Genomic DNA, 22,388 nt, shown 5'->3' on the forward strand with positions numbered 1-22,388 from the left:
CATACTGGACATTACGGAAGAGGATTAGGGCCACTGGAAAAAAAAAAAAAAGAATTCTGACTTTAATCTCAGAATTCTGACTTTATTCTCAGAATTCTGACTTTATTCTCAGAATTCTGACTTTAATCTCAGAATTCTGACTTTATTCTCAGAATTCTGACTTTATTCTCAGAATTCTGACTTTAATCTCAGAATTCTGACTTTTTTCTCAGAATTCTGACTTTAATCTCAGAATTCTGACTTTTTTCTCAGAATTCTGACTTTAATCTCAGAATTCTGACTTTATTCTCAGAATTCTGAGATTAAAGTCAGAATTCTGACTTTATTCTCAGAATTCTGACTTTAATCTCAGAATTCTGACTTTTTTCTCAGAATTCTGACTTTTTTCTCAGAATTCTGACTTTAATCTCAGAATTCTGACTTTTTTCTCAGAATTCTGACTTTATTCTCAGAATTCTGAGATTAAAGTCAGAATTCTGACTTTAATCTCAGAATTTTGAGGTGGGCACCTGCAGGCTTCCAGCTTCGGTGACAGCGATGTGTCCAGTTTGGCAGGTGGAGAACTAATTCACTAAATATGGTGGATATAAGTGACTTTTTGCGTGGCCGAGGGGTCCCCGAAGATGCTATTTTATTAATGGAAGAGCAGAAGGTGAGTAACAAAAAAGAGAAATAGTTTGGTGTCTCCTATTTTTACAGGAAAACAGTTACGGTACAGTTACGGTTAGCTGTTAGCATGCTTGTTAGCTTATAATGTTATATAGGAATGAACGTGTTTCACGATGTTACAGTATACTAGGTGAATTGACGTTTTAACTGTTGTTGATCGCAGGATCATCCCAGATGGGTTCGTTGCATTTTATTTTATTGTTCTACTATTTCAGAGTTTTTCAAGGCAGTTAAGCGGAGCTGTGTTACAGATGCTAGCCGCCTGCCAATATCACTGATATATTTGATGTGTACAAGTAAGTTACACTTAGTACAGCGGAGGAGAGAAGCTGTAATGAATGTTTATGCGGATATTTCACTCAGAAAAATGGGTGGCGTTCATACACAGCCACCGACACAGCCCCGGTTGTTGTTCTGACGGTGGCCGACTGACGATCCCCTCACAACATGTTAGCTAACACAAACTAATGTAGCGCATGTAACTGTGTATACGTTAGTGGTACAGTGTCGGAAGAAATGAGCAAACTGTTTATAATGTCAGAATGACATCATCTTTCTCCTATATATAAAAGTGCTGGCTGAGGAGCGCTGCCGGGTTGAACTTTGACCTCGGAGTGACGTGACGTTTGTTCGCACAACCAATAGAAGTGCAGAAAGTCGCAAATCAGGCATATTGTTCGCATAAACACAAAAATAAATAACGAAATAATCCCGATATTGTGCCAAAGACTGATTTACAATGTTACTTTGTGTTCTATGTGTAATACCTTTGCTTAAATGACTAAATGGACTGTGTATTTATGACTCTGCGTTATAGTCTTACATACATAAGTAACATTCATATGTACAGATAAAAATGTACAGAGCTATGTACACAAGCGTGTACACAAAAGTCTACTGCTGATCGAGCTGCTCAGTGGTCGTACAGTCTCATGCAGAGAGCGTGGAGGTGTTGTCCATGGTGGATGTTAGCTTAGACAACATCCTCTCCTCCCCAGTCTGCTCAGTGGACTTTAGCAGACCGCTAAAGCTGGCCCTCCCGACCAGTTTGTTAAGTTTCCCCCTGTCCCTCTCTGCCATTCCACCACTCCAGCAGACCACAACATAAAAGACAGCAGACGCCACCACAGTGTCGTAGAACATCCTTAGAAGACGTACTACCTACATCATAACCAATCAAGTCCCGCTTTTTTTTTAAATACAGAAGAGGATTTATTATTTACTGAAAGGCTATGCCTTAGTTTGCTTCTTTCATTATTGTGTTTCGCCCTGCATAAAATAGATAGCTTTTCTGATAACTACAGTCAATACTCTCCTACTGGCATTAACGAGGCCTAAGAGGCTTAACTGTAATATTGCTTTGCAGCGTAAATGTTGCAGAAAATGACTGTCTTTTCTTTCTTCCTGTGTGCAGATTGACTGTGACGTCATAGCGCTGATGGATGACGCAACTTTGGCAAACTACATTCCCTCGTACGGAGACCGAATTGCCGTCTTCAATTTCTGCAAAAGCAAGCAACCACTGTCAAAAAGAAAACTAGGACTTCTGCAAAAACTTCGTGAGAAAATGAAAACCAGAAAAGAAAGTCCAAAGGAGAACACTTCACATACAGATGCAGGAATAAGACAGACAAAGAAGCAAAAAGCAACACGCAATGTTGAGATAGGATGGATACATTGTGATGGAAAAATAGCCAAACAGGTGAGAGCGAAGCAGGGAGGTGGCACTAGAAAAATTCAAATGGCCACTGATGCTGGATTAAAAGATATTCTTCAGGAAGGAAAGAAACTTTTTTTTCCTAATGGCATATCTCCTAAGGGATGTGAAACAGATTTTGAGTTTGAGGTTTGGGACTTTAAACAGAACCACCTTACTGATGATACCTGCCAGTCTATTGGCAATATGTATGAGGCAGCGAGACTGACAATGTTACGCTTCTACATTGCAACAAAACCAAAAGATCCTGAAGAAGATGCCAGCGAGACATCTGAAGTGGTGTTTGTCTCAGAAAGCAGTGGCAGTGATATTAATCCATTGCAAGTGGGGGAAGTCAGGGGTAATTTTGATGAAGTCATCGCTGGTTCAGAAATTTTAGATGATCCAGAAATTACTTTTGGTCCAATTTTTGATGCTGAAGAAGATACAGAAGACACATTAGTCTATGAGGGTTTTCTTGTACCCCTCAGTCCACCTAATTCAGAGAACATAATAACAATCACCATACGTCATACTGACACTTTACATGACATGATTACTGCTTTCTCTGATGAGGAGATTTTGACCAAAACACTGAATGTGAAGCGCATACTTCCAGACAACACAGAAGAACCAGGCACTGGATCAGGAATACTAAGAGATGTACTCACATGCTTCTGGCATGAATTTTATGAGCGATGCACCCTAGGTGCAACCATTAAAGTGCCATTCATTCGCCATGATTTTCCTGCTGAAAAATGGAAGGCAGTTGGGCGAATACTCCTGAAAGGTTACCAAGAATGTCAGTATTTTCCAAATAAACTTGCAATCCCTTTTATGGAACAAGTGCTTTTCAGTGGTGTTTACAGTGATCTTAAAGCACACTTTCTACAGTTTGTCAGCAGCCAAGAATGTGATGTTTTGATGGAAGCAGTAAAAGATTTCTCTGCAGTTGACTTGGATGATCTTGTGGAAATTCTTGACAGTTATGGCTGTAGAAAAAGAATCACTGCTGAGACTCTTCCTACAATCCTTGATGAAATAGCACACAAAGAGCTTGTCCAAAAACCAATGTTTGTTATTGACTGCTGGCGGGAGATCATCGACCCCCATATCTCCCTCAGTCCGGAGGGACTGACCAAGTTATTCTCTGAACTGCAACCAACTTCAAAAAAAGTGTGCCAGCTGCTGAAATTTGCTGTGGATTTGACTCCACAACAAAAAGAAGTGAAAAATCATCTCAAAAGATTCATCAGAGAGCTGGATAACATTAAACTTCAGAAATTTATGCGTTTCTGCACCGGATCTGACCTTATAGTAACAAACAGTATTTATGTGGAATTTCAAGATATGACAGAGTTTACAAGAAGACCAGTCGGACGCACGTGTGGGAATGTTCTGCAGCTAGCTAACAGCTATGAAAACTTCCCAGATTTTCGTTCTGAATTTAATGCAGTTCTTGAAAGTAATGTCTGGGTGATGGACATTGTTTAGACTCTCACAGCAATGCGCTACATTTGAACTGCTCATGCACACTAGAGCATAACTGTAAAGAGATGTTAGGAATATGTATTTTTATGTATTTTGAACTTATACAGTATACTTTTTTTAATTAGAGAGAAGTTTCTCATCTCTGTTAGAAGTCTAGTTTTGGCTAATATTTCATTTTCTTTTATCATTTTGAGTTTTACATAATACAGTCACAAAACAAAACGAACAGGTACACTGTTTACTACCATATCCAGAGCTGTCTTCACCAAATCCAAGCTTTCCAGCTGTAAGACAGAAACCTTCAGCAAAAGCATGAAGAAAGATTACTTAAGATCTATAAACTATAATTAAACTGCTCTTAAACGTTCTTTAAAGCACCATGTGTGGTGTGAGAGCTCAGCACAGTCAAATACTTTTGTAAGTAATTAGTAGTAAGACTAATTCATTCAGATGGTATTTTCTTATTAGGTCAGGGCTAAAACTGAACATAGTTATAACGTAAAAGTAATGCTGTTATGCAACACTGTATTGTAAAAGGAATAAGTACAATTTTATACTTTAGCATTTGTCATGTCTGAAAACATTTTGCTTTACAGTATATGCAATTTTTAGTTAAGGTAGGTTAAGGTATCAAAGTTTGGCATTTGTTGTTGATTACAAAGGTTCCATATAAAGTTGGTGAAAATATTTTTTTAAATTCCAGTATTTTCTTAATGTCATATTGTTTCTAAGCATACCTGTTATTCATTCATCAAATTGATTCAAGCTGCTTAAAGGATTCAGTCTGTTTTGAAGATGGTTATTGATTACTGAGATCATAAATAAACACTGTACACTTCAGTGCAGTGGTCAAGTACTGTGATTATTCAGGCATCCTTTTGTAATGCCAAATTGTCATGTTCTCAGATATAGTATTAATCTTAACACCTGAAAAAATGTCTTGTTACTGCCAGAAATTATGCATTTTTATTTGTATGCATGTATGTTCTCAGTCATTCACACTTGTTTTTATTTCTATACCATAGATGACACTGAAGGAATATGTGATACCACAATAGCCAGTGTTCATGGTCTTTACAGTAAGTCACTGATGTATACTGATGCATAACAAGACTATATGAGATCTATAAGTTTGTTTTAAAAGTTGAGTCATTCTTGTTACAGGGCAGCTTATACAGTTATGAGTTTTAGCCATGTTATTGGCATTGGAAAGAACAGGTTTCTTGTAAACTTTTTCCAATAAAATGTTACTGTACACAGTACATTTGTATTGTTGTTTTGAATATGTTCATCAAACTCCATATCTATTTGAACATGCCAGAATTCAAGAGACTGCCACACATGAGCTCAGTAACATGGAAGAATACCATTTATTTTTAATTTCAAATATTTCATAAAGATACACAAATATAAATGTAAAACATGTTGCACTTAATGGGACAATAACTTGGTTCCACTTGCAGGAACTGTTTTGTTGCATTGTTGCTGGGATACTACAAATAAAAGTCAAAATATTTTTGGTATGTTTCTTATAATTTTAGGATTCATATCATGAAGGAGCCTTGTAGACAACAGCTAACACTGAATCAGTATAGCAATGATTCGTGGTCATTTTACATGAAAAACCAGCTAAAATATCTTACAACTAACAGAAGTGAAATACATTAATAATTAAGTGATGGATCTTCATATGGGTAAATGATTATAATAGCTTTGCTTTAATATAATTGCACTAAAAGCTCCCCAAAAGGCATAACGACTTTAAATATTAACAATGATACGTTTATAGAAACATGCTGTTGTCAAGACCTAGAATTGTTAATGCTACTATGGTTTGCTGAAACATACCACAGATAACCCGGGCACTTAGCATATCATATGCTGGTGCCTGGGTTTCCAGCCATGAATATTAAGAGTAAAGGTTGATACAGAAAACAATGAGCAGGGAGCTGGTCAGTTTATATTTTATATACTATGCACATGTCTGGCAACAAAACACAGAAATTTATATTGCAATTTACTGGTAGGCAGGTTTACACCACTTATGATTCAATCAAAAATATAACATTTGTAAATGCAGTTTAATGTATGGCCTTTTAAAAGGATTGACATGTGTTTCATAACTGATTGATAATATCACAATATTCAGCTTTTTCAAGTAATATATAAACATTTCTGTTTAATGGTAGTGTGAATGTAGAAAAACATTTTTCATTTAATGCAGTGCAGAAATACCTGCATAAAAGGTACCTGTAAGACATGGCACCTACTATCAAATCACGTTATCAAGATAAAGAGAAATATTTTGTATTTATTTGTACATTTACACACTGAAGTTCCTTAAATACTTTGCAGTATTTCTTCTCTTAACCTAATGTACAGATCCGCAGCACCAAGTGGATCTCCTGGGGCATCCCATTCATTTTCTACCATAAGCAGACAACACAGTTCAAAGACTGTTTCATCACAGGGGTGTTGACCTTTTGGGCTACACTCTTCCATACACAAAGTGATATCCTCCATAGAAATAGGCTTCAGTCTATCCTCAGCACTGTGCAGCTCTGGAAATGAGTACATTACTACTGGTCGACCCGATGCTGCACTACCACTTGGCCGGATTTTGTGCGAGTTCCATGTGTTCACAACTTCATCAAGTTCATCCTACATGAAAAACAACACAATATAAGTACTGGTATATGAAACAGACCATGTACCAGTAGATTTAGCCAAAGTTGAGGCTTATTAACTCATTAATCAACAGACATAGAAACTGACCTCTAATTAATGTAAAACCAAGCAGCAACAACAAAAGAGCACTTTCACTAAACAGCACATGGACACAGAATGGTGCTGCATGATTCTGCTGTTGAATAGATAGCCCAACACTTTATACTCAGTGTGCAATGATTCTACAATAAATTTTCAATAGAGAATTAACCAAATGATAGGATTGCTTTCTGAAACCGTGCCCAAAGGACCACTAGGTAACAGACTCCATAGTAATTTAAACCATGTGGCAATAAATAAAAAAAAAATGCTCCATGCACCTGCGCTGAGAAAGGTGCAGTTACTTCCACTGATAACATGAATACAATTCCATCAAAGTATTAAAATGGAATCCCAAAAAGTTGATTCTGTTCATCTGGATGTAGCGTTTTCAGTGTGAGAAATGTTCTGTCAAAAAACATTCCTTACCTGGCTGATTGAGCATGCATCAAGACATATTAAAATGGAAATAAAATTCATATTTAATTTAAAGAAAAAAAATGTTCTAACCATATTTATATTTTCTATTTATGCAGCTAAGACATTACATAGCATGAGCACATGCTTTTACCTGAATAAGATTGAGAAAGCAGAATTGGATAAGACTTTTGTCCAAAAAATCCCCTGTGAAGTGGCCATCATCCTGAAAAGTTTGAAATAAGTTCATCCAAAATTGTGCACTCTGTTTGCGTAGGGTAGCCCACCATCCTTCTATACGTTGGTTGGCCGTACTTCTTCCGTAAAGGAAACTTTTCTCACCTGCAAAACTGTCTGTGTGGTTTCTCCGTAAAAACATCTGCATTTGTTCGACACAACCATTTTCGGTACCTCGGTCAGCACGTAACCTTTCTGGACATCCGCTGATGCATGAAACTGTTTTCAGAAAATAACTTGCAATCAATTTAGGGTCACTGTTTGTAGTATAAGCCTCCATCCATAAAACATAGCGGCTAAAACCATCTATGCAGCCACTGATAGCAATACCATATGGTTTCAACTTGTCATAGCCATCCATGTGCCAGAGAGCATTTGGCCCTCTGCAGCTGTACTGTCGTCTTCTCAACCGTCGAGCTCGTCTCAGTTCCACACCTTGAGGGTCAAGCAATTTGATTATGCATCTTACAGTATCTTGTGACACCACAAATCCATGTTGAATTGCACGTAGATGTAGCCAACGATAACCTTGCATCTGTCCATTTGTCATGATCTCTTGTTGGACAAAGGCTAGCACTTCCTCCAAGTTTGATTGATTCTTCCTTCTAAAAAGCCCAAGTCTTTTACAAATTCTCTTTAGAGTTCGAACACTTATAATTGTCTGATGACTATGTGCTAAAATTGAAAGTATTTCTTTGTTACTGAAAGAAAGTCTGAAATACAGTCTTATTAAGTCATCCAAATCTGACATGTCAGCCACTGTTTCTCTCACTTTGAGAGGTGAACTTTTTGCAGAAGTCCTAGTTTTCTTTTTGACAGTGGTTGCTTGCTTTTGCAGAAATTGAAGACGGCAATTCGGTCTCCGTACGAGGGAATGTAGTTTGCCAAAGTTGCGTCATCCATCAGCGCTATGACGTCACAGTCAATCTGCACACAGGAAGAAAGAAAAGACAGTCATTTTCTGCAACATTTACACTGCAAAGCAATATTAAAGTTAAGCCTCTTAGGTCACCGCTAATGCCAGTAGGAGAGTATTGACTGTAGTTATCAGAAAAGCTATCTATTTTATGCAGGGCGAAACACAATAATGAAAGAAGCAAACTAAGGCATAGCCTTTCAGTAAATAATAAATCCTCTTCTGTATTTAAAAAAAAGCGGGACTTGATTGGTTATGATGTAGGTAGTACGTCTTCTAAGGATGTTCTACGACACTGTGGTGGCGTCTGCTGTCTTTTATGTTGTGGTCTGCTGGAGTGGTGGAATGGCAGAGAGGGACAGGGGGAAACTTAACAAACTGGTCGGGAGGGCCAGCTTTAGCGGTCTGCTAAAGTCCACTGAGCAGACTGGGGAGGAGAGGATGTTGTCTAAGCTAACATCCACCATGGACAACACCTCCACGCTCTCTGCATGAGACTGTACGACCACTGAGCAGCTCGATCAGCAGTAGACTTTTGTGTACACGCTTGTGTACATAGCTCTGTACATTTTTATCTGTACATATGAATGTTACTTATGTATGTAAGACTATAACGCAGAGTCATAAATACACAGTCCATTTAGTCATTTAAGCAAAGGTATTACACATAGAACACAAAGTAACATTGTAAATCAGTCTTTGGCACAATATCGGGATTATTTCGTTATTTATTTTTGTGTTTATGCGAACAATATGCCTGATTTGCGACTTTCTGCACTTCTATTGGTTGTGCGAACAAACGTCACGTCACTCCGAGGTCAAAGTTCAACCCGGCAGCGCTCCTCAGCCAGCACTTTTATATATAGGAGAAAGATGATGTCATTCTGACATTATAAACAGTTTGCTCATTTCTTCCGACACTGTACCACTAACGTATACACAGTTACATGCACTACATTAGTTTGTGTTAGCTAACATGTGAGGGGATCGTCAGTCGGCCACCGTCAGAACAACAACCGGGGCTGTGTCGGTGGCTGTGTATGAACGCCACCCATTTTTCTGAGTGAAATATCCGCATAAACATTCATTACAGCTTCTCTCCTCCGCTGTACTAAGTGTAACTTACTTGTACACATCAAATATATCAGTGATATTGGCAGGCGGCTAGCATCTGTAACACAGCTCCGCTTAACTGCCTTGAAAAACTCTGAAATAGTAGAACAATAAAATAAAATGCAACGAACCCATCTGGGATGATCCTGCGATCAACAACAGTTAAAACGTCAATTCACCTAGTATACTGTAACATCGTGAAACACGTTCATTCCTATATAACATTATAAGCTAACAAGCATGCTAACAGCTAACCGTAACTGTACCGTAACTGTTTTCCTGTAAAAATAGGAGACACCAAACTATTTCTCTTTTTTGTTACTCACCTTCTGCTCTGCCATTAATAAAATAGCATCTTCGGGGACCCCTCGGCCACGCAAAAAGTCACTTATATCCACCATATTTAGTGAATTAGTTCTCCACCTGCCAAACTGGACACATCGCTGTCACCGAAGCTGGAAGCCTGCAGGTGCCCACCTCAAAATTCTGAGATTAAAGTCAGAATTCTGACTTTAATCTCAGAATTCTGAGAATAAAGTCAGAATTCTGAGAAAAAAGTCAGAATTCTGAGATTAAAGTCAGAATTCTGAGAAAAAAGTCAGAATTCTGAGAAAAAAGTCAGAATTCTGAGATTAAAGTCAGAATTCTGAGAAAAAAGTCAGAATTCTGAGAAAAAAGTCAGAATTCTGACTTTATTCTCAGAATTCTGAGATTAAAGTCAGAATTCTGAGAAAAAAGTCAGAATTCTGAGAATAAAGTCAGAATTCTGAGATTAAAGTCAGAATTCTTTTTTTTTTTTTCCCTGTGGCCCTAATCCTCTTCCGTAGGACATAAGCTTTAAGTCAGCTATACAGAAATAAAGGAAACAGGATGAAAGCTAGAACACAACCTTAAAAACCTCAGATCAGCTTGTGCAAAGTATATACAGGCAGGATGAGCAGAGTGCCTTCGGTGTCAGCTGGTGAGATCAGAAGCATTGAACGCACTGCTTCTGAAGTCTGATAGAGGTATGAAGACCTCGATGTCTTCAGTGTCATAATATCAACCTGTGAGGAAATCTGAGTCTAGCCGTACCCTGTTTAAACTGTGAGTTCTTGCCGGAAGGTAAGATTGTGAAGGAGAACACTCGCACTTCAAGCAAGGCCATCAATTAAAATTGCTTTTATTTTTTGTTATATATATTAATTTTCTTTCTCTAACACTTGCAGGGCCTTTCCACCTGCCTATCACACACGACAGTCAATCAAATAGCAATCATGAATAAAAACAACTAGATCTTGGATACCTTACAAAAAACATCATGCTTTGCATATTAACAACCATAAACCGATAGTAGACTCAGAAATGTAACCACATTTATAAAAGTCGTATCTTTCTTAGACTGTAGATGCAAAGCAGGAGACAAAAAGGAGAGACAATTTCTCAAGATGTACAATTGGATCAATGAGCTCAACACACGCTAGGACAGTTCACACTGCAGTAAATAGTCAGTGATATAGGTGTTTACAGTTCATAACAAAACTGTAGTAAATAATTTAAGTCATACTTAAATTCTATTGAGCAGGTCTATAACTCTGATGCTGTACACACCACCTTGATTGATGTTATCTGCTTACATTTACATGACTTCTCCTTCCCAATGACTTTGTGAAAGATGGCAAGCATGTCTGACAGACAAAAATATTCATTTACCAGTTTGAGTGTGACATAAGATCTAATACTGCGTGAATACAAAAGCACCAAACACAAGCATACAAATAGCTAATATAGTATGTATTTTGTTTGGATGACACTGATGACGATGCCGATGCCACGAGGAGATTGCCTCCAGCAGCCACTCAGTGTCTGCAATCCAAATTGTTCTCAGAGTGCACTCCTCCACAATAAAATCAGTGAAGCTGGTCTGAGTGCAAACTCCCCTGCCTCTCTGCGTGAGAAACTACTGACACACACAGTCACATTCTACGAATCAATACATGTTGCCTCTGCACAAGGCGGAACAAGTGTCAAAGTAAGAAGCACTGCAGACCAATCGGGAGAATGTATGTGGGACTAACTGCATGGCTTCACACATTCTGTAAACTTTACAGAAGATCAGATGGAACCATTAACAGGATCTCCCAGCAATAAACAGATGGGCAACTGCAGGTACCGTATTTAATATTTTCAGTTAGGCTATTTATATAATCTAGATCTGTCCTACACTGGCAATTACTTTTGATGGAAAATGCAGCTCAAGATAGTTAATTTATGTAATCTTCTAATCATTCAGCTATAATAACTGTGGTTAGTGGTTGCATCAGGTCTCCTGCAAAGTCAGAATGTGGGTAGCCATGCCGTTAGTCCCACATATATTCTGTTGATTGGTCTGCGGTGTTTCTTACCTTGACTCAATGTGCAATGATTTGTAGAATCTTACTGTGTGATAATAGTTTCTTGCACAAAGAGGCATTAAAACAGGTATGATTCTGTCATGGACATCGCTGCATGGGCTTATTTTAAATGAACCGAGATCAAGTGAAAAAGTGTTCTGTGGTCAGATCGCATACTGCAGCTGTTACTACAGCATGGCTTCAGAGTAGAACAGTAGAACTGGCGTACCTGCAGTGCAGACCTTTTCACCAATGGAAAACATTTGTCCCATCATAAAATGAAAAACAAAGATCCAGGACTGTTGAACTTCTAAAATCCTGTAACAGACAAGAATGGAACAACATTCCTATGCCAAAGCACGGCTTGAAGTAAAAATGAGTGACAAAGGACGAGTGAATCAGACTGCAGAGTAAACTTGCTGTATACTATACAAGCTGTAATCAGTACTGCTCAAACTGTTATTAGTTTTTCATTAAAATCTCATTACACTGATGAAAAATTTTGTAGATCGCAGTTAAACGATTAATGAAATCATTCATCATTATTCAAGGTTTTTTAATGACTCTTCAATGCAGGTGCACAGAGAACATCACAGCATTTGCTGTTCCAATCACATATTCAGGTTTACCATGTAAAAGAGCTAATGGATCGGTGAATAATCACTTTTCCACAAAAAGCTGAGAACTGTGTGATTAGGGAACCAGTAAATTAAGCTAGTTGGAGGATTGAGGACCACCCTTTAAATTATAGTTTGAAAATGTCCAAAAAAGCAGAACTTGCTTCCGAGACTGAAAGAAAATCGCCACACTGAGCTAAATGTTACCAGCAAAACAGCCACAATGTACAGCACCACAATACAAGGCAAGTATTGTTTTGCCTTGATATAATGCAGAGGAAAAATGTACTTAGTCACTGGGACGTGTACACAAGATAAAAAACAGTTATTTGTTATTAAAGAACAATTGAAATGCTAGATTCACAGCAAACTCTACTGGGACAATATTTAGGTTTTAGGTGATAGTGTGTAAATAAAAAATAAAAAATGAAACTTGATTCTGGACCTTAAAGTTGCAGTGCACACAGTAAACGTAGTTATTTTTTATTTTTTAAAAATCAAACTTTTCAAACCACAAAATCAATACTCCCTACTGAAGTATAGTGAAGAAATAATAGAAATAATAATAGAAATTATAGTGTCCCAGTTCACTGCTCCAAAAATCCCCCTGGTTTGCCAATGGCAGCATTCTTAAGAGCTTCTCTTTTTTAAGCCATGTCCCTCAACCTTGTTTACTTACAGTTCATCAAGTATCCATCTATTCCTCAGTGCATACTTCAGTCCATTTTTATCACCCCACTCTTTCTGCCAATTTCCATCAATTTCTCATTAGCTGCCACAACTTTACTCCGGTATCCCCAGTCAGCAGTAAACTGGGCCACCCCAAATTAGTGAATTCTCCGGGAAAGGTACATTGGAATACAAGAAGCTCAAATGCTCTGGAAGTATTGGGAGGGTAATCTCTAAACATAGAGAGGTGAATTTCCTAGGGGAAACAAATATTTCATTAATCACTAGCTTGTGTGACAGCTAGACTTAATTGAAAAGGCAGGCATATTGAGCCAATCTCTTCTTTTCTTGTGTAAACCTTGAAATGTCATTTATATATATATATATATTTTATATTTTTCCTCATCTCAGTCTCACTTCTCCACATTTTTTGTCACATCCCACGCACACTTTGTTCTTGCTGTCCTCCCACGCAGCAGGTATGATAGAGCCAAATAATGAAAAACATCTAACCATATGCCTATAATGCACACATGAAAGAGGAAACTCACAAATTACATTTTGCATGTCATTTTTCTTGTGTGTAATTGTGTGTGTGTGTGTGTACCATGTTTACATATTTTTGTGAGAACCAAAAATTGGAATGTTACTATACTTGTGGGGACCCACAGCCCTGATGGGGACAAAATGCCCGGTTAGAAGGCATTTTTGAGACTCAAAATGTAGTTTTAGTGTCAGTGTTATGGTTGTGTTTAGGCTAAGGGTTAGAGTTAGGCATTCATTTTTGATGGTTAGGGTAAGCGGCTAGGGAAAGCATTATGTCAGTTACATGTCCCACTAAGACACACATGGCTGTGTGTGTGTGCGTGCCATATTTTGTTAAAATAAATACAGGAGTGAAGAGTATCCAACCTCCAGCGGCTTAATGGGCAGCACATTCATATGCAATGTCAGCAGTAATAGTGAAAGTGAAGAATAAAAATAGAGGAAGAAAAATACATAGTCAACAATACAAAGTCAGACTGTAAAAATACTAATAATGCTAGAGCTGAGAACATGTCTACAATCTTCAAAGCTTCTCTGTGTCATGAACCGAAGTTCAGCGCACAAGCTGGACCCAGAAGCAGAGCCAACACACACAGGAGCACGAGAAAATAAACTTTATTTTAACTGAAGGTGTCCCGGGAGGGTAGAAGGAAAACACGCGTGAAACTCGAGAAACCAAGGGACCGGAAGATGAGTCGCGCAGGACCGCCGAAAACGGGACTGCAACAGAAAAAGGACAAGAATTATTGGGGCGCGGGGAAATAGCAGCATACGTGGGGGAAGAGTATGAGTCTTACGGTGACAGCGGGGCCGTGGGAGCCGGAGGGAGGGGTGAGGGTCCGCGGGGGAGCTCCAGGAAAGTCGAGATGGCGAGTAGGGGAGACCGGGGATAGTTGTAACGTGGGTCAGTTGTAACACTTCCAATTTCTCCAATCAGGGCTAAGTTTCAAATGATGTGACTCATCCTGTGCATGCCCAGTTCAGTTCTGCTATCACATGTGAAAAATCAGCACATTTTGTCAAATACAGACAATTTAGCACGAAAAAAAAGTAATTTGTATGCCAAAAAGTAAGTTTTTCTACTTTATTTCAATTTGTAATAGCATTATCTGCTTTGCAGTTAAACTCATCAAACTTAAATTATGTTATTTGTATGTCTATGGGGATATATTCAGTGTAGGTCTTTAGAGCTAGTGTTTTAGCCGTTGGCTGTAATGTTAGCTAGTTCATGGCTATAGGAGTCTGGGTCAGTTGTAACAATAATGCAGATGTTACAACTTGCCACACTATTACTTTAACTTATATTAAACAAGTTGGGGCAACGACATCAGCAGAGAGAGGTTCACTGGTCGCATTTGTATATGCGGTTAATGCCATTGGCAACACAATTCCTCCACTGTTTGTGTTCCCACACATACATTATGCAGACCACTGTGTCAGAGATGGACCAGTAGGAAGTATTGGTAGTGGAAATAAATCAACATCTGGATTCATCCACACACCCCTACTTCTTAACTAAAATAGGTGTACAAATTTCCAGCAGAGGACAATATTGGCCCATTACACTAATAACAGATCCCACAGTGTTATCACAGTTTGTTGTGCAGTTTGAGCCACAAACCCCATCGCTCAAAATGCTCTTCTGTACATGCCCCAGATTATGCATCATAGATGAAGAGACGGTAGTTTGAAATCAAGAACAACAGCAGATGTATCAATGTCAATCTTTTTTCGTGGTGTCATTATCAGCCCCAGAATTTCAGTATTGGTCAGATTCTTGTCTCCAGCATGAAAGTTCTGGCTTTTGACAGAATACATCAGGGCATTCGGGCGACCATTGAACTTGAGCTCCTCTGTAGCCTTTTCCCACTTGTACCTACTCAGCTCGACTCATTTTCAGTGATTTTCCATTACACCTAATGTGCATGGGCTCGTTATTGTAATGCTGCAGAAAGTCCCGTAACATCAACCGTGGAGGACGCTGAACCAATGGTATACCTGCTGCTCAGTGTATGGCTTTTTGTCAGACTAGGGGATCATTGTGTTGTTTTTTGTGTAGCCATTTCACTCATTATTGGGTTTCTACCAGTACCTGGTACCAGGTACTAAAAAAGCACTTGGTACTAGGTACTGAGAAATGGGAAAAATAACTACCACAAGGAAAACCCTCGGCTGGAGTCGAGCTGAACAGAGCTGATTAGATACTAGTGGAAAATCGCTAATGGAGATGAGTACTCTTGAAGAGACCCAAGGAATTTCATTACCAGCAAGTGTTGTCAGTCTTTTGATGATGATAATGGTGATGCCTCTGCTGATTATTATAGTTGTATTCTTTCTTTTGGTACAGCATTGTTTCTTAAGTAATACAAGGATTGTGTATTAAATCTAAAAAGTTTACCAGCAAATCATTTACATTACTGAATAATAGCAGTGAAGAAAGACTGGATTTCAGTCCAGGTACAAAATAGAACCTAACCCATAACCGCTGGAGGATATTGTCTACTAGGTAGAGTACTAATGTTTAAAATGCATGAATTACATGAAAGACAGAGCTGTTATTATGTGACAGAACCAAATAAAACTAATTAAACATCATATGTTATCAGAAACATTTACAACTCTTGTGTAAATAAAGATTTAATTAAATATTAACCAATATAGAGAACAAATGAGGGTGGAAACAATCATTTAATTAAGATCATACACTCAGAATCTGCTGATTGTTTTTCCTTTCTGTCATTTGTGAGCTACCATTTATATTCATGGGTCTTCCACTGTCATGTCACGGTACATTACACATGACAACAAAGAGCAATAGAAAGACAGACAAGGTTTGCCTCCATCTCCCAATGCCTCGCAGCAGACAAAGGAAGTGAGACTCTCAGGAGACCGGGTCAAAGATCCATCCATCCTGACGAGGAATGAAGGGCGGACACGTACATACGTACAATTACTTCAAGGTGCTTTTGAGGTCACTGTGAGTCAATTAGGAAAACAAACGGTTATTTTAATGGGCTTTTTACCCCTGAATCGGGACGTGCGTGTTGCTGCTGTGGGGCTGTTGTGGGGCTGCAGCAAGTTGTTCATCATTTATTTTAGTGAGAAAAGATCAATGTACCAATGTATTAAGTATGCACAAATTTTTATGTTGCTAGCAGCGTCATTCAAACCCGAAGCTTATTCATGCTGTAAGTAACGATTAAACATTTAATAGGAAAAAAGGTGCTTTGACTTGCAGTCCCAGACTAAAAAATATTCTTATTCATGTTTTGGCAACAGGAAAATGAAGAAAAAGATTAACATCTGTAGAGCACAGAAGGAAGAGCCAACTATTTATTTTGATAAATTACAGAAGTGTGGCTGGTGTATTTTCTTTCGGTAAATTAACCGATTAACTGAGGGGCGATGTTTGTTATTTAAATTAACTTTATTTAAACATTGTTTAGATAAGCGCTTCAGCAATATTAACCCTTCATGTATCTGAGCTCAGCCCTCTGTCTGTCTGTGTGTGTGTGAGAGAGAGAGTGCTTGAATTCTCCTGCCAATTCCTCAAGGTTTCTCTTAATCTGGCATTTGTCGCACTGTCAACAGCGAGTGTCATGCCAGCAGACAGAAAGTCACTGTCTGCAGTAGATATAGGAAGGATGATTACTCGCTTCTAAAGCGCTGAGTTGTTTCTGCTGCTTAATAACCGCAAAGCAGCCGTCAGTCTGTCAGGCTGCCGTGACAGATGGTTAAAACTGTCCCTAATTGCAACAGATCTGCAAAATATTCTGCGTGGTGATCATAGGTGCTCAACTTAGCCCAGAGACAGGAGAAAAAAAAGATTAGTCAGCTGGATGAGGCTGGAGTTGTAATTTTTTCCCATCTCCAGAATCAAACATATTAACCTATAAACTCATGTAAAGAGAAGCAGTACACCGTCAGACTGCCACACGTCCCCTCCATGTCATTGTGACTGAGCGGTGTGTGTGCTTTGGAGGTCACGTTCTAGCCCAACCCCCACACTCACTGCCCAAGATCACCATCATGTGGAACCTAAGACGCAAACCAGGCCGTACAACATGGCGGAGGACTTTCATCGATGATTTATGCACCTTAGACATTGCATAAGGCCGAAGCAGCCACAGCTGATCGAGTATGCTGGCGGACATTTGCCGTCCAATGCGCCAAACGGCACAGGAGGACCTAAGTCTAAGTAAGTGAGTAAGAGAAGCAGTGGGCTTCTAAACACCACATTGTGCCATAAAATGTGACTCAGCAACAATGGCACCCTAATGCAGTAAAAATGAACAGTTGGCAAGGATCCAGTAACTGACCTGACCTGACCTGACCTGAGTCATGACCTAATAGTCTGATATATTCAACTGTGTTCGCTTGCACATGATTTGGTAGACATGTTTGCATGATTGCACTGTGCTGCACTCTGACACAGCACTGCAGAACCCACAGGCTGCAGACTGATTAATATATTATATGTACCTTGCTGCTTTCCAATGGGATTCAATGAGCTCAAGCACACACTTTTTATGCAACATAAAGCAGCTGTGGAGAACAAGCACTGTTTGAATCCCTCATTCCAGCTATAGATCAATACAGACTGATTTACTGAGATTCCAGTGTCAAACACAGAAACCATTGGTTTTGATTTGTTTTTTTCGATTTAAAAATATGCTGTGGTGAGATTAATAAATGTTTTACAATGTGTGTCGTAACCATTTTTCTGCCATTTGCTCTGAGCGTTTAATTGACTGTTGTTGAAAAATCAAGTAGAATTTCCACATTCCCTCAAAAACACAAACAATGAAGTCCTTCATTTGATACAACTTGCTAACTGCTTGCAAGTCACATATATGCCATGCAATGTTGACTGAATGTGCCTGATCCCACCAAAAGACAAAGCCACACAAATGAGTGAAACAACTTTGAACGTCTGGGATTAACCAAAATTACGGATGTTTGCATACTTGTGGACCCAGGATTTGCTGGCTGCATATCCACGAGGTGAATCTGAGATCTGGTGACTGTGGAGGCCATGTGAGTGTTATGTTCAAAAAGACAGCTTGAGATGATTTGAGCTTTGTTATGTGGTGCATTTTCCTGCTGGAAGCAACCATCAGAAGACGGCTACACTGTAGCTACGAAGAGATGAACATAGTCAGAAACGATGCTCAGTCGGTACCAAGAGGCCCAAACTGTGCCAATAAAATATCCTCCACAGCATTACACCACCACCACCAACCTGATGCATTCATTTGCTTCAAGGGTGAGTGTGTTTTGCGGTCAGAGATGCTCTTCTGTATACCTTCATTGTAACCAGTGGTTATTTGTGTTACTATCAGCTCAAAGCAATCTGACCAGTCTCCCTCAACCACTGGCACTATTTTCTCATTCTGGTTATGTGTGAAAATCCCAGCAGTTTCTGCTAGATCAGCCCGCTCGATTTGAAAATCGTTGGGTCGTGTTGACCATGCCTGCATGTCTAAATGCACTGAGTTACCACCATATGATTGGCTAAATCAATATCTGTGTTAAATCCGTTTATTTAGTTTAATATAATTAATTGCATAGGTATTAGTGTTTTATATTTTATATAAAATGTATAGTCTTTAATTCAGGCATAGTATCAGAAAAGGACAGAACTAGTAAAAACTGCCTGTTGGTATGCTAATGATGTCCCTGTAGGACGCTTTTTCACTGAGTGACCTTCCTCTCTGAACTGTACACATCTAACAAAATGCAGAGCAGGAAGAGGAGGGGACTGCCAAGGGAACTGAGCAGAAAGTTAATGAACAGCCTTCACAACTGACAGGGGATGTTTATAGGCACACGGATGCACAATCATGCCTCTGCTAGACAGATCAGCAAACCACCCACATGATTTCGCACACGTGCACCACCATCACTGCTGGTATTTCTACGGCCTCTCGAGCCATCCCATTCATTTCTCCACTTTATCCTCCCAATTCACAGAGAAAAAGAATCCAAAGAAGGCTGAGAGAATGAGACAGCAGGGAAATCAATTTGCTGTCTCTAGGGCCCTGAGAAAAAATGTCTTGAGCTGTCATAAGTGGGAGAAGGAGAGCTTGTCATTTTCAGACATTTAATTAATTTCCCATGTACCCACAGCCGTCAGCTGTGGGATTTAGAGTAAGGGCGGCTCTGAAAAAGGGAAGGAGTGAACCTTGTGCACCTTGGTTGAAGGTCTAATGTCATAACGGTCATTTCCTGGTTTAAACTGTCTACACAGTAAAATTGCAAACTTTTTGTTTGCAGTGTTATGTAATGTTGCTGATTCTAACAATTCTTTGCAAAAACTATTTTTAGAAAACAAGAACATTTCTGTCCAGTGATCTGACAAACAAAACCATAATCTCATTAGTGGATGGCTGGGAAAGGAAAGACTTTTTTTCTCTTTTGTGTTGCACCTGACTCTTCAACAAAAATAGCCAACAGGATTTTACAACAGGCTTTTGAATGTAAAAAGTAAACTCTGTGGGAAATAAAAGCTTGCAACACTTGGATGTTTTTTAAACAGTTTCATAAATTTTGAAGCATAAACTCAACTGTTAGAAGTTAAATTCTACTGTAGTAGAATTTAACTTCTAACAGTTGAGTTATAACTACCGTCTTCTCATCATTTCGGCAGCACCATTAATGCCCTGTATGCAAAGTGATGATGTTGAAATTATAACAATAAGGTACATGTTTTTTTATACTGTAGAATCATGACCGCACATTTATTTCAGGCATCTAGCAAAAAAACAAAAAAAAAAAACACTGACTTTAATGTGAGGGAACCAGAAGTGTAAAATATAAACTCACATCTGAGCTGTAAAGCTCATTCACACTATTTCCAGTATTTCTTTCATCTTGGTAAAGGTCTTTAAGTGCAAAGGCTTCAGATTAATTAGACTCATACTCACAGTAATGACACAATGACATTGAAACTGCTGTCCAGTGTCTTTCTAATTAGACATTGGAAGCATGAATGCTAACTAAGTATGTGGCAGTCTGAAGAAAATGCTGAAAATATGATCATAAAACATGGCCAGAGATCAATAATCCATTTACATACTGATCAATAAATAATGATAAGCACTAGCTTTCTCCTTCCACAAAGCTGTAAGTCATTCTCCCTCGCAAGGACCCCTAGTTGTCCTGCCACAACCATGCTGATTCCCCATGTTATCTAAACACATGTTAATAAAAAGCTATGATTTGAAATATTATTTGTTATAATGAATCATTCTCATGATGGAAGCATGTAACTTTTGTTCTAGAGGATATGCAGCAGGTTAATTCTCTTGCCTGTTACCTGGCTATCTATCTAGTTTTATGGAGTACTCCCTTGTTTCCTGCAGGAGGCTGAATGAGTGGCACTGAGAGTGTTATGAATGGGATGAGAAATTGGAAGTAAATAAAAGCTGTGTGCTGTAACCCTGCAGAGTGGAAGGTGGATGCCTGCAGAGCTGAAATATGGAGCTGTCAGGAAGAGGCACATAGCAGCAAAGAGAGGTCACTGTGACCCAACCAGGGAGTGTGGTGGAGATGTGCCTGGACTTGTTTGGAGTACTTTATGCCTGATATGTCACTGGTACTCTCCCAGCCTGCATAAAAGAGAACCTTAATTGCTTTCAGTAATAAAGAGCCACCACGACAGAACAAGCAAAGATACTAACACTATACACCACTCCATCGACAGGTCCAAGGAAGACTCTGCGCTCTGAGAACTGAGGCAATGCTGTGTCCAAACACTGACTACACCCCATAACTGATGAATTTCTCAAAGTTAATATGATTAGTGGTGCTTCTATTGTAACTAAACCTTAAACTGAACCTAAGCTGAATTAATGTGCTGTGACTGTATGTCCCCACATTCAACTTTCTCATCTTGCACTCACACAGACTAGATGATGAGCGCCTAGAAATGTCTTAGGAAAGCAAATGAGATTTGGCAACTTTAAAGATGACTGTTGATTACAATCATTGAATCATCAACATTGTAATGTGGGGTCTAAAGAAAAGGGGAAGACCACAAACACTAAAGGAAAAAACTAAATCAATCAGAGAATCTTCACCAACTTGTCATCAGAACAAATTTGTTTATCTTTCTCTTACTATTCCTAAGACACAGTTCTCTAAACCAGTCCTCTTCTCAAAAATCAAAACAAAAGGAAAGAATTTTTAAAAGAAATTCACAAAACTTCTTAGTGTTCTAGCAAAAACCCACAAGTGCATCAAAACAATTTTGTCTTTTTATCATCATAATGTCTTCAGATAGTGAAGTAAGACTACAGAGCATTCATTACATGCACAGAAAAAAACTAGGAAATGATGTTCATTACACAGAACTCAAGTCTTTCCATCTCTATTTGAGTCTCTCGCAATTCTAAGAAAGATTCAAACATATGGGGTAAAAACAAAGATCATGCAAGGTAATGATAAAAAAAAGAGGATCTGCTGAGTTGTTCACTTTACCTTTCCTCTTCAAATCACATGTGAAAAAGAATAAGAAAAAGCACGGAATAAATCTTTGTTTTCATATATTGTCTACAAAGACTTGAAGTCATATAACTTGTTGTAGATTTGCTGCAGCGCTTCGGAGCATCATCCTGTTGTCAGACTGTCAGACAGATGGCCTCACATTTGAATCTAGAATACTATACAGAGAAGTTCATGGTTGACTCAGTGACAGCAAGGTGCCAAAGCCCTGTGGCTGCAAAATAAAAATGCAAAGTGTATTGGTATTTAATGTGCCTCTACTGTAAGTGTAATGTTTAACCCTTTACTTGGCAAGTGAGAGGTCACTGGTTCAATTCCAGATGGGAACTCAACTAACCCTTGGGGCTTTGTCAGGAAGAGCACCTGGTGTAAAA

General features: G+C 38.8%; 1 protein-coding gene and 1 long non-coding RNA gene across 3 annotated transcripts; one reads left to right on the forward strand and one right to left on the reverse strand.

Moving 5' to 3' along the window:
* Window positions 1-434: 434 nt before the first annotated feature.
* Window positions 435-5,024, forward strand: LOC146688168 (uncharacterized). Of its 2 annotated transcripts, XM_085438981.1 has the most exons (3): window positions 589-652; window positions 885-965; window positions 2,084-5,024. In XM_085438981.1, exon 3 carries the CDS (start codon window positions 2,108-2,110, stop codon window positions 3,857-3,859), a length of 1,752 nt encoding a protein of 583 aa, XP_085295107.1. In that variant the 5' UTR covers window positions 589-652; window positions 885-965; window positions 2,084-2,107; the 3' UTR covers window positions 3,860-5,024. The 2 variants fall into 2 exon arrangements, with proteins under 2 accessions (XP_085295106.1, XP_085295107.1); XM_085438980.1 differs by lacking the exon at window positions 885-965 and having other exon boundaries at window positions 435-652.
* A 991-nt stretch (window positions 5,025-6,015) lies between these two features.
* LOC146688169 (uncharacterized) lies at window positions 6,016-9,165 on the reverse strand. Its single transcript, XR_014916371.1, has 2 exons — window positions 7,194-9,165; window positions 6,016-6,517 (listed from the first exon to the last, which is right to left on the reverse strand). It is a non-coding gene; the product is annotated as an uncharacterized LOC146688169 (long non-coding RNA).
* Between the last annotated feature and the right edge of the window lie 13,223 nt (window positions 9,166-22,388).

The sequence above is a fragment of the Copadichromis virginalis genome, linkage group LG18 (assembly GCF_057382275.1).
Source record: "Copadichromis virginalis isolate Kocher_CV1m ecotype Utaka linkage group LG18, C_Virginalis_male_GT1.1, whole genome shotgun sequence".
Taxonomy (NCBI): domain Eukaryota; kingdom Metazoa; phylum Chordata; class Actinopteri; order Cichliformes; family Cichlidae; genus Copadichromis; species Copadichromis virginalis.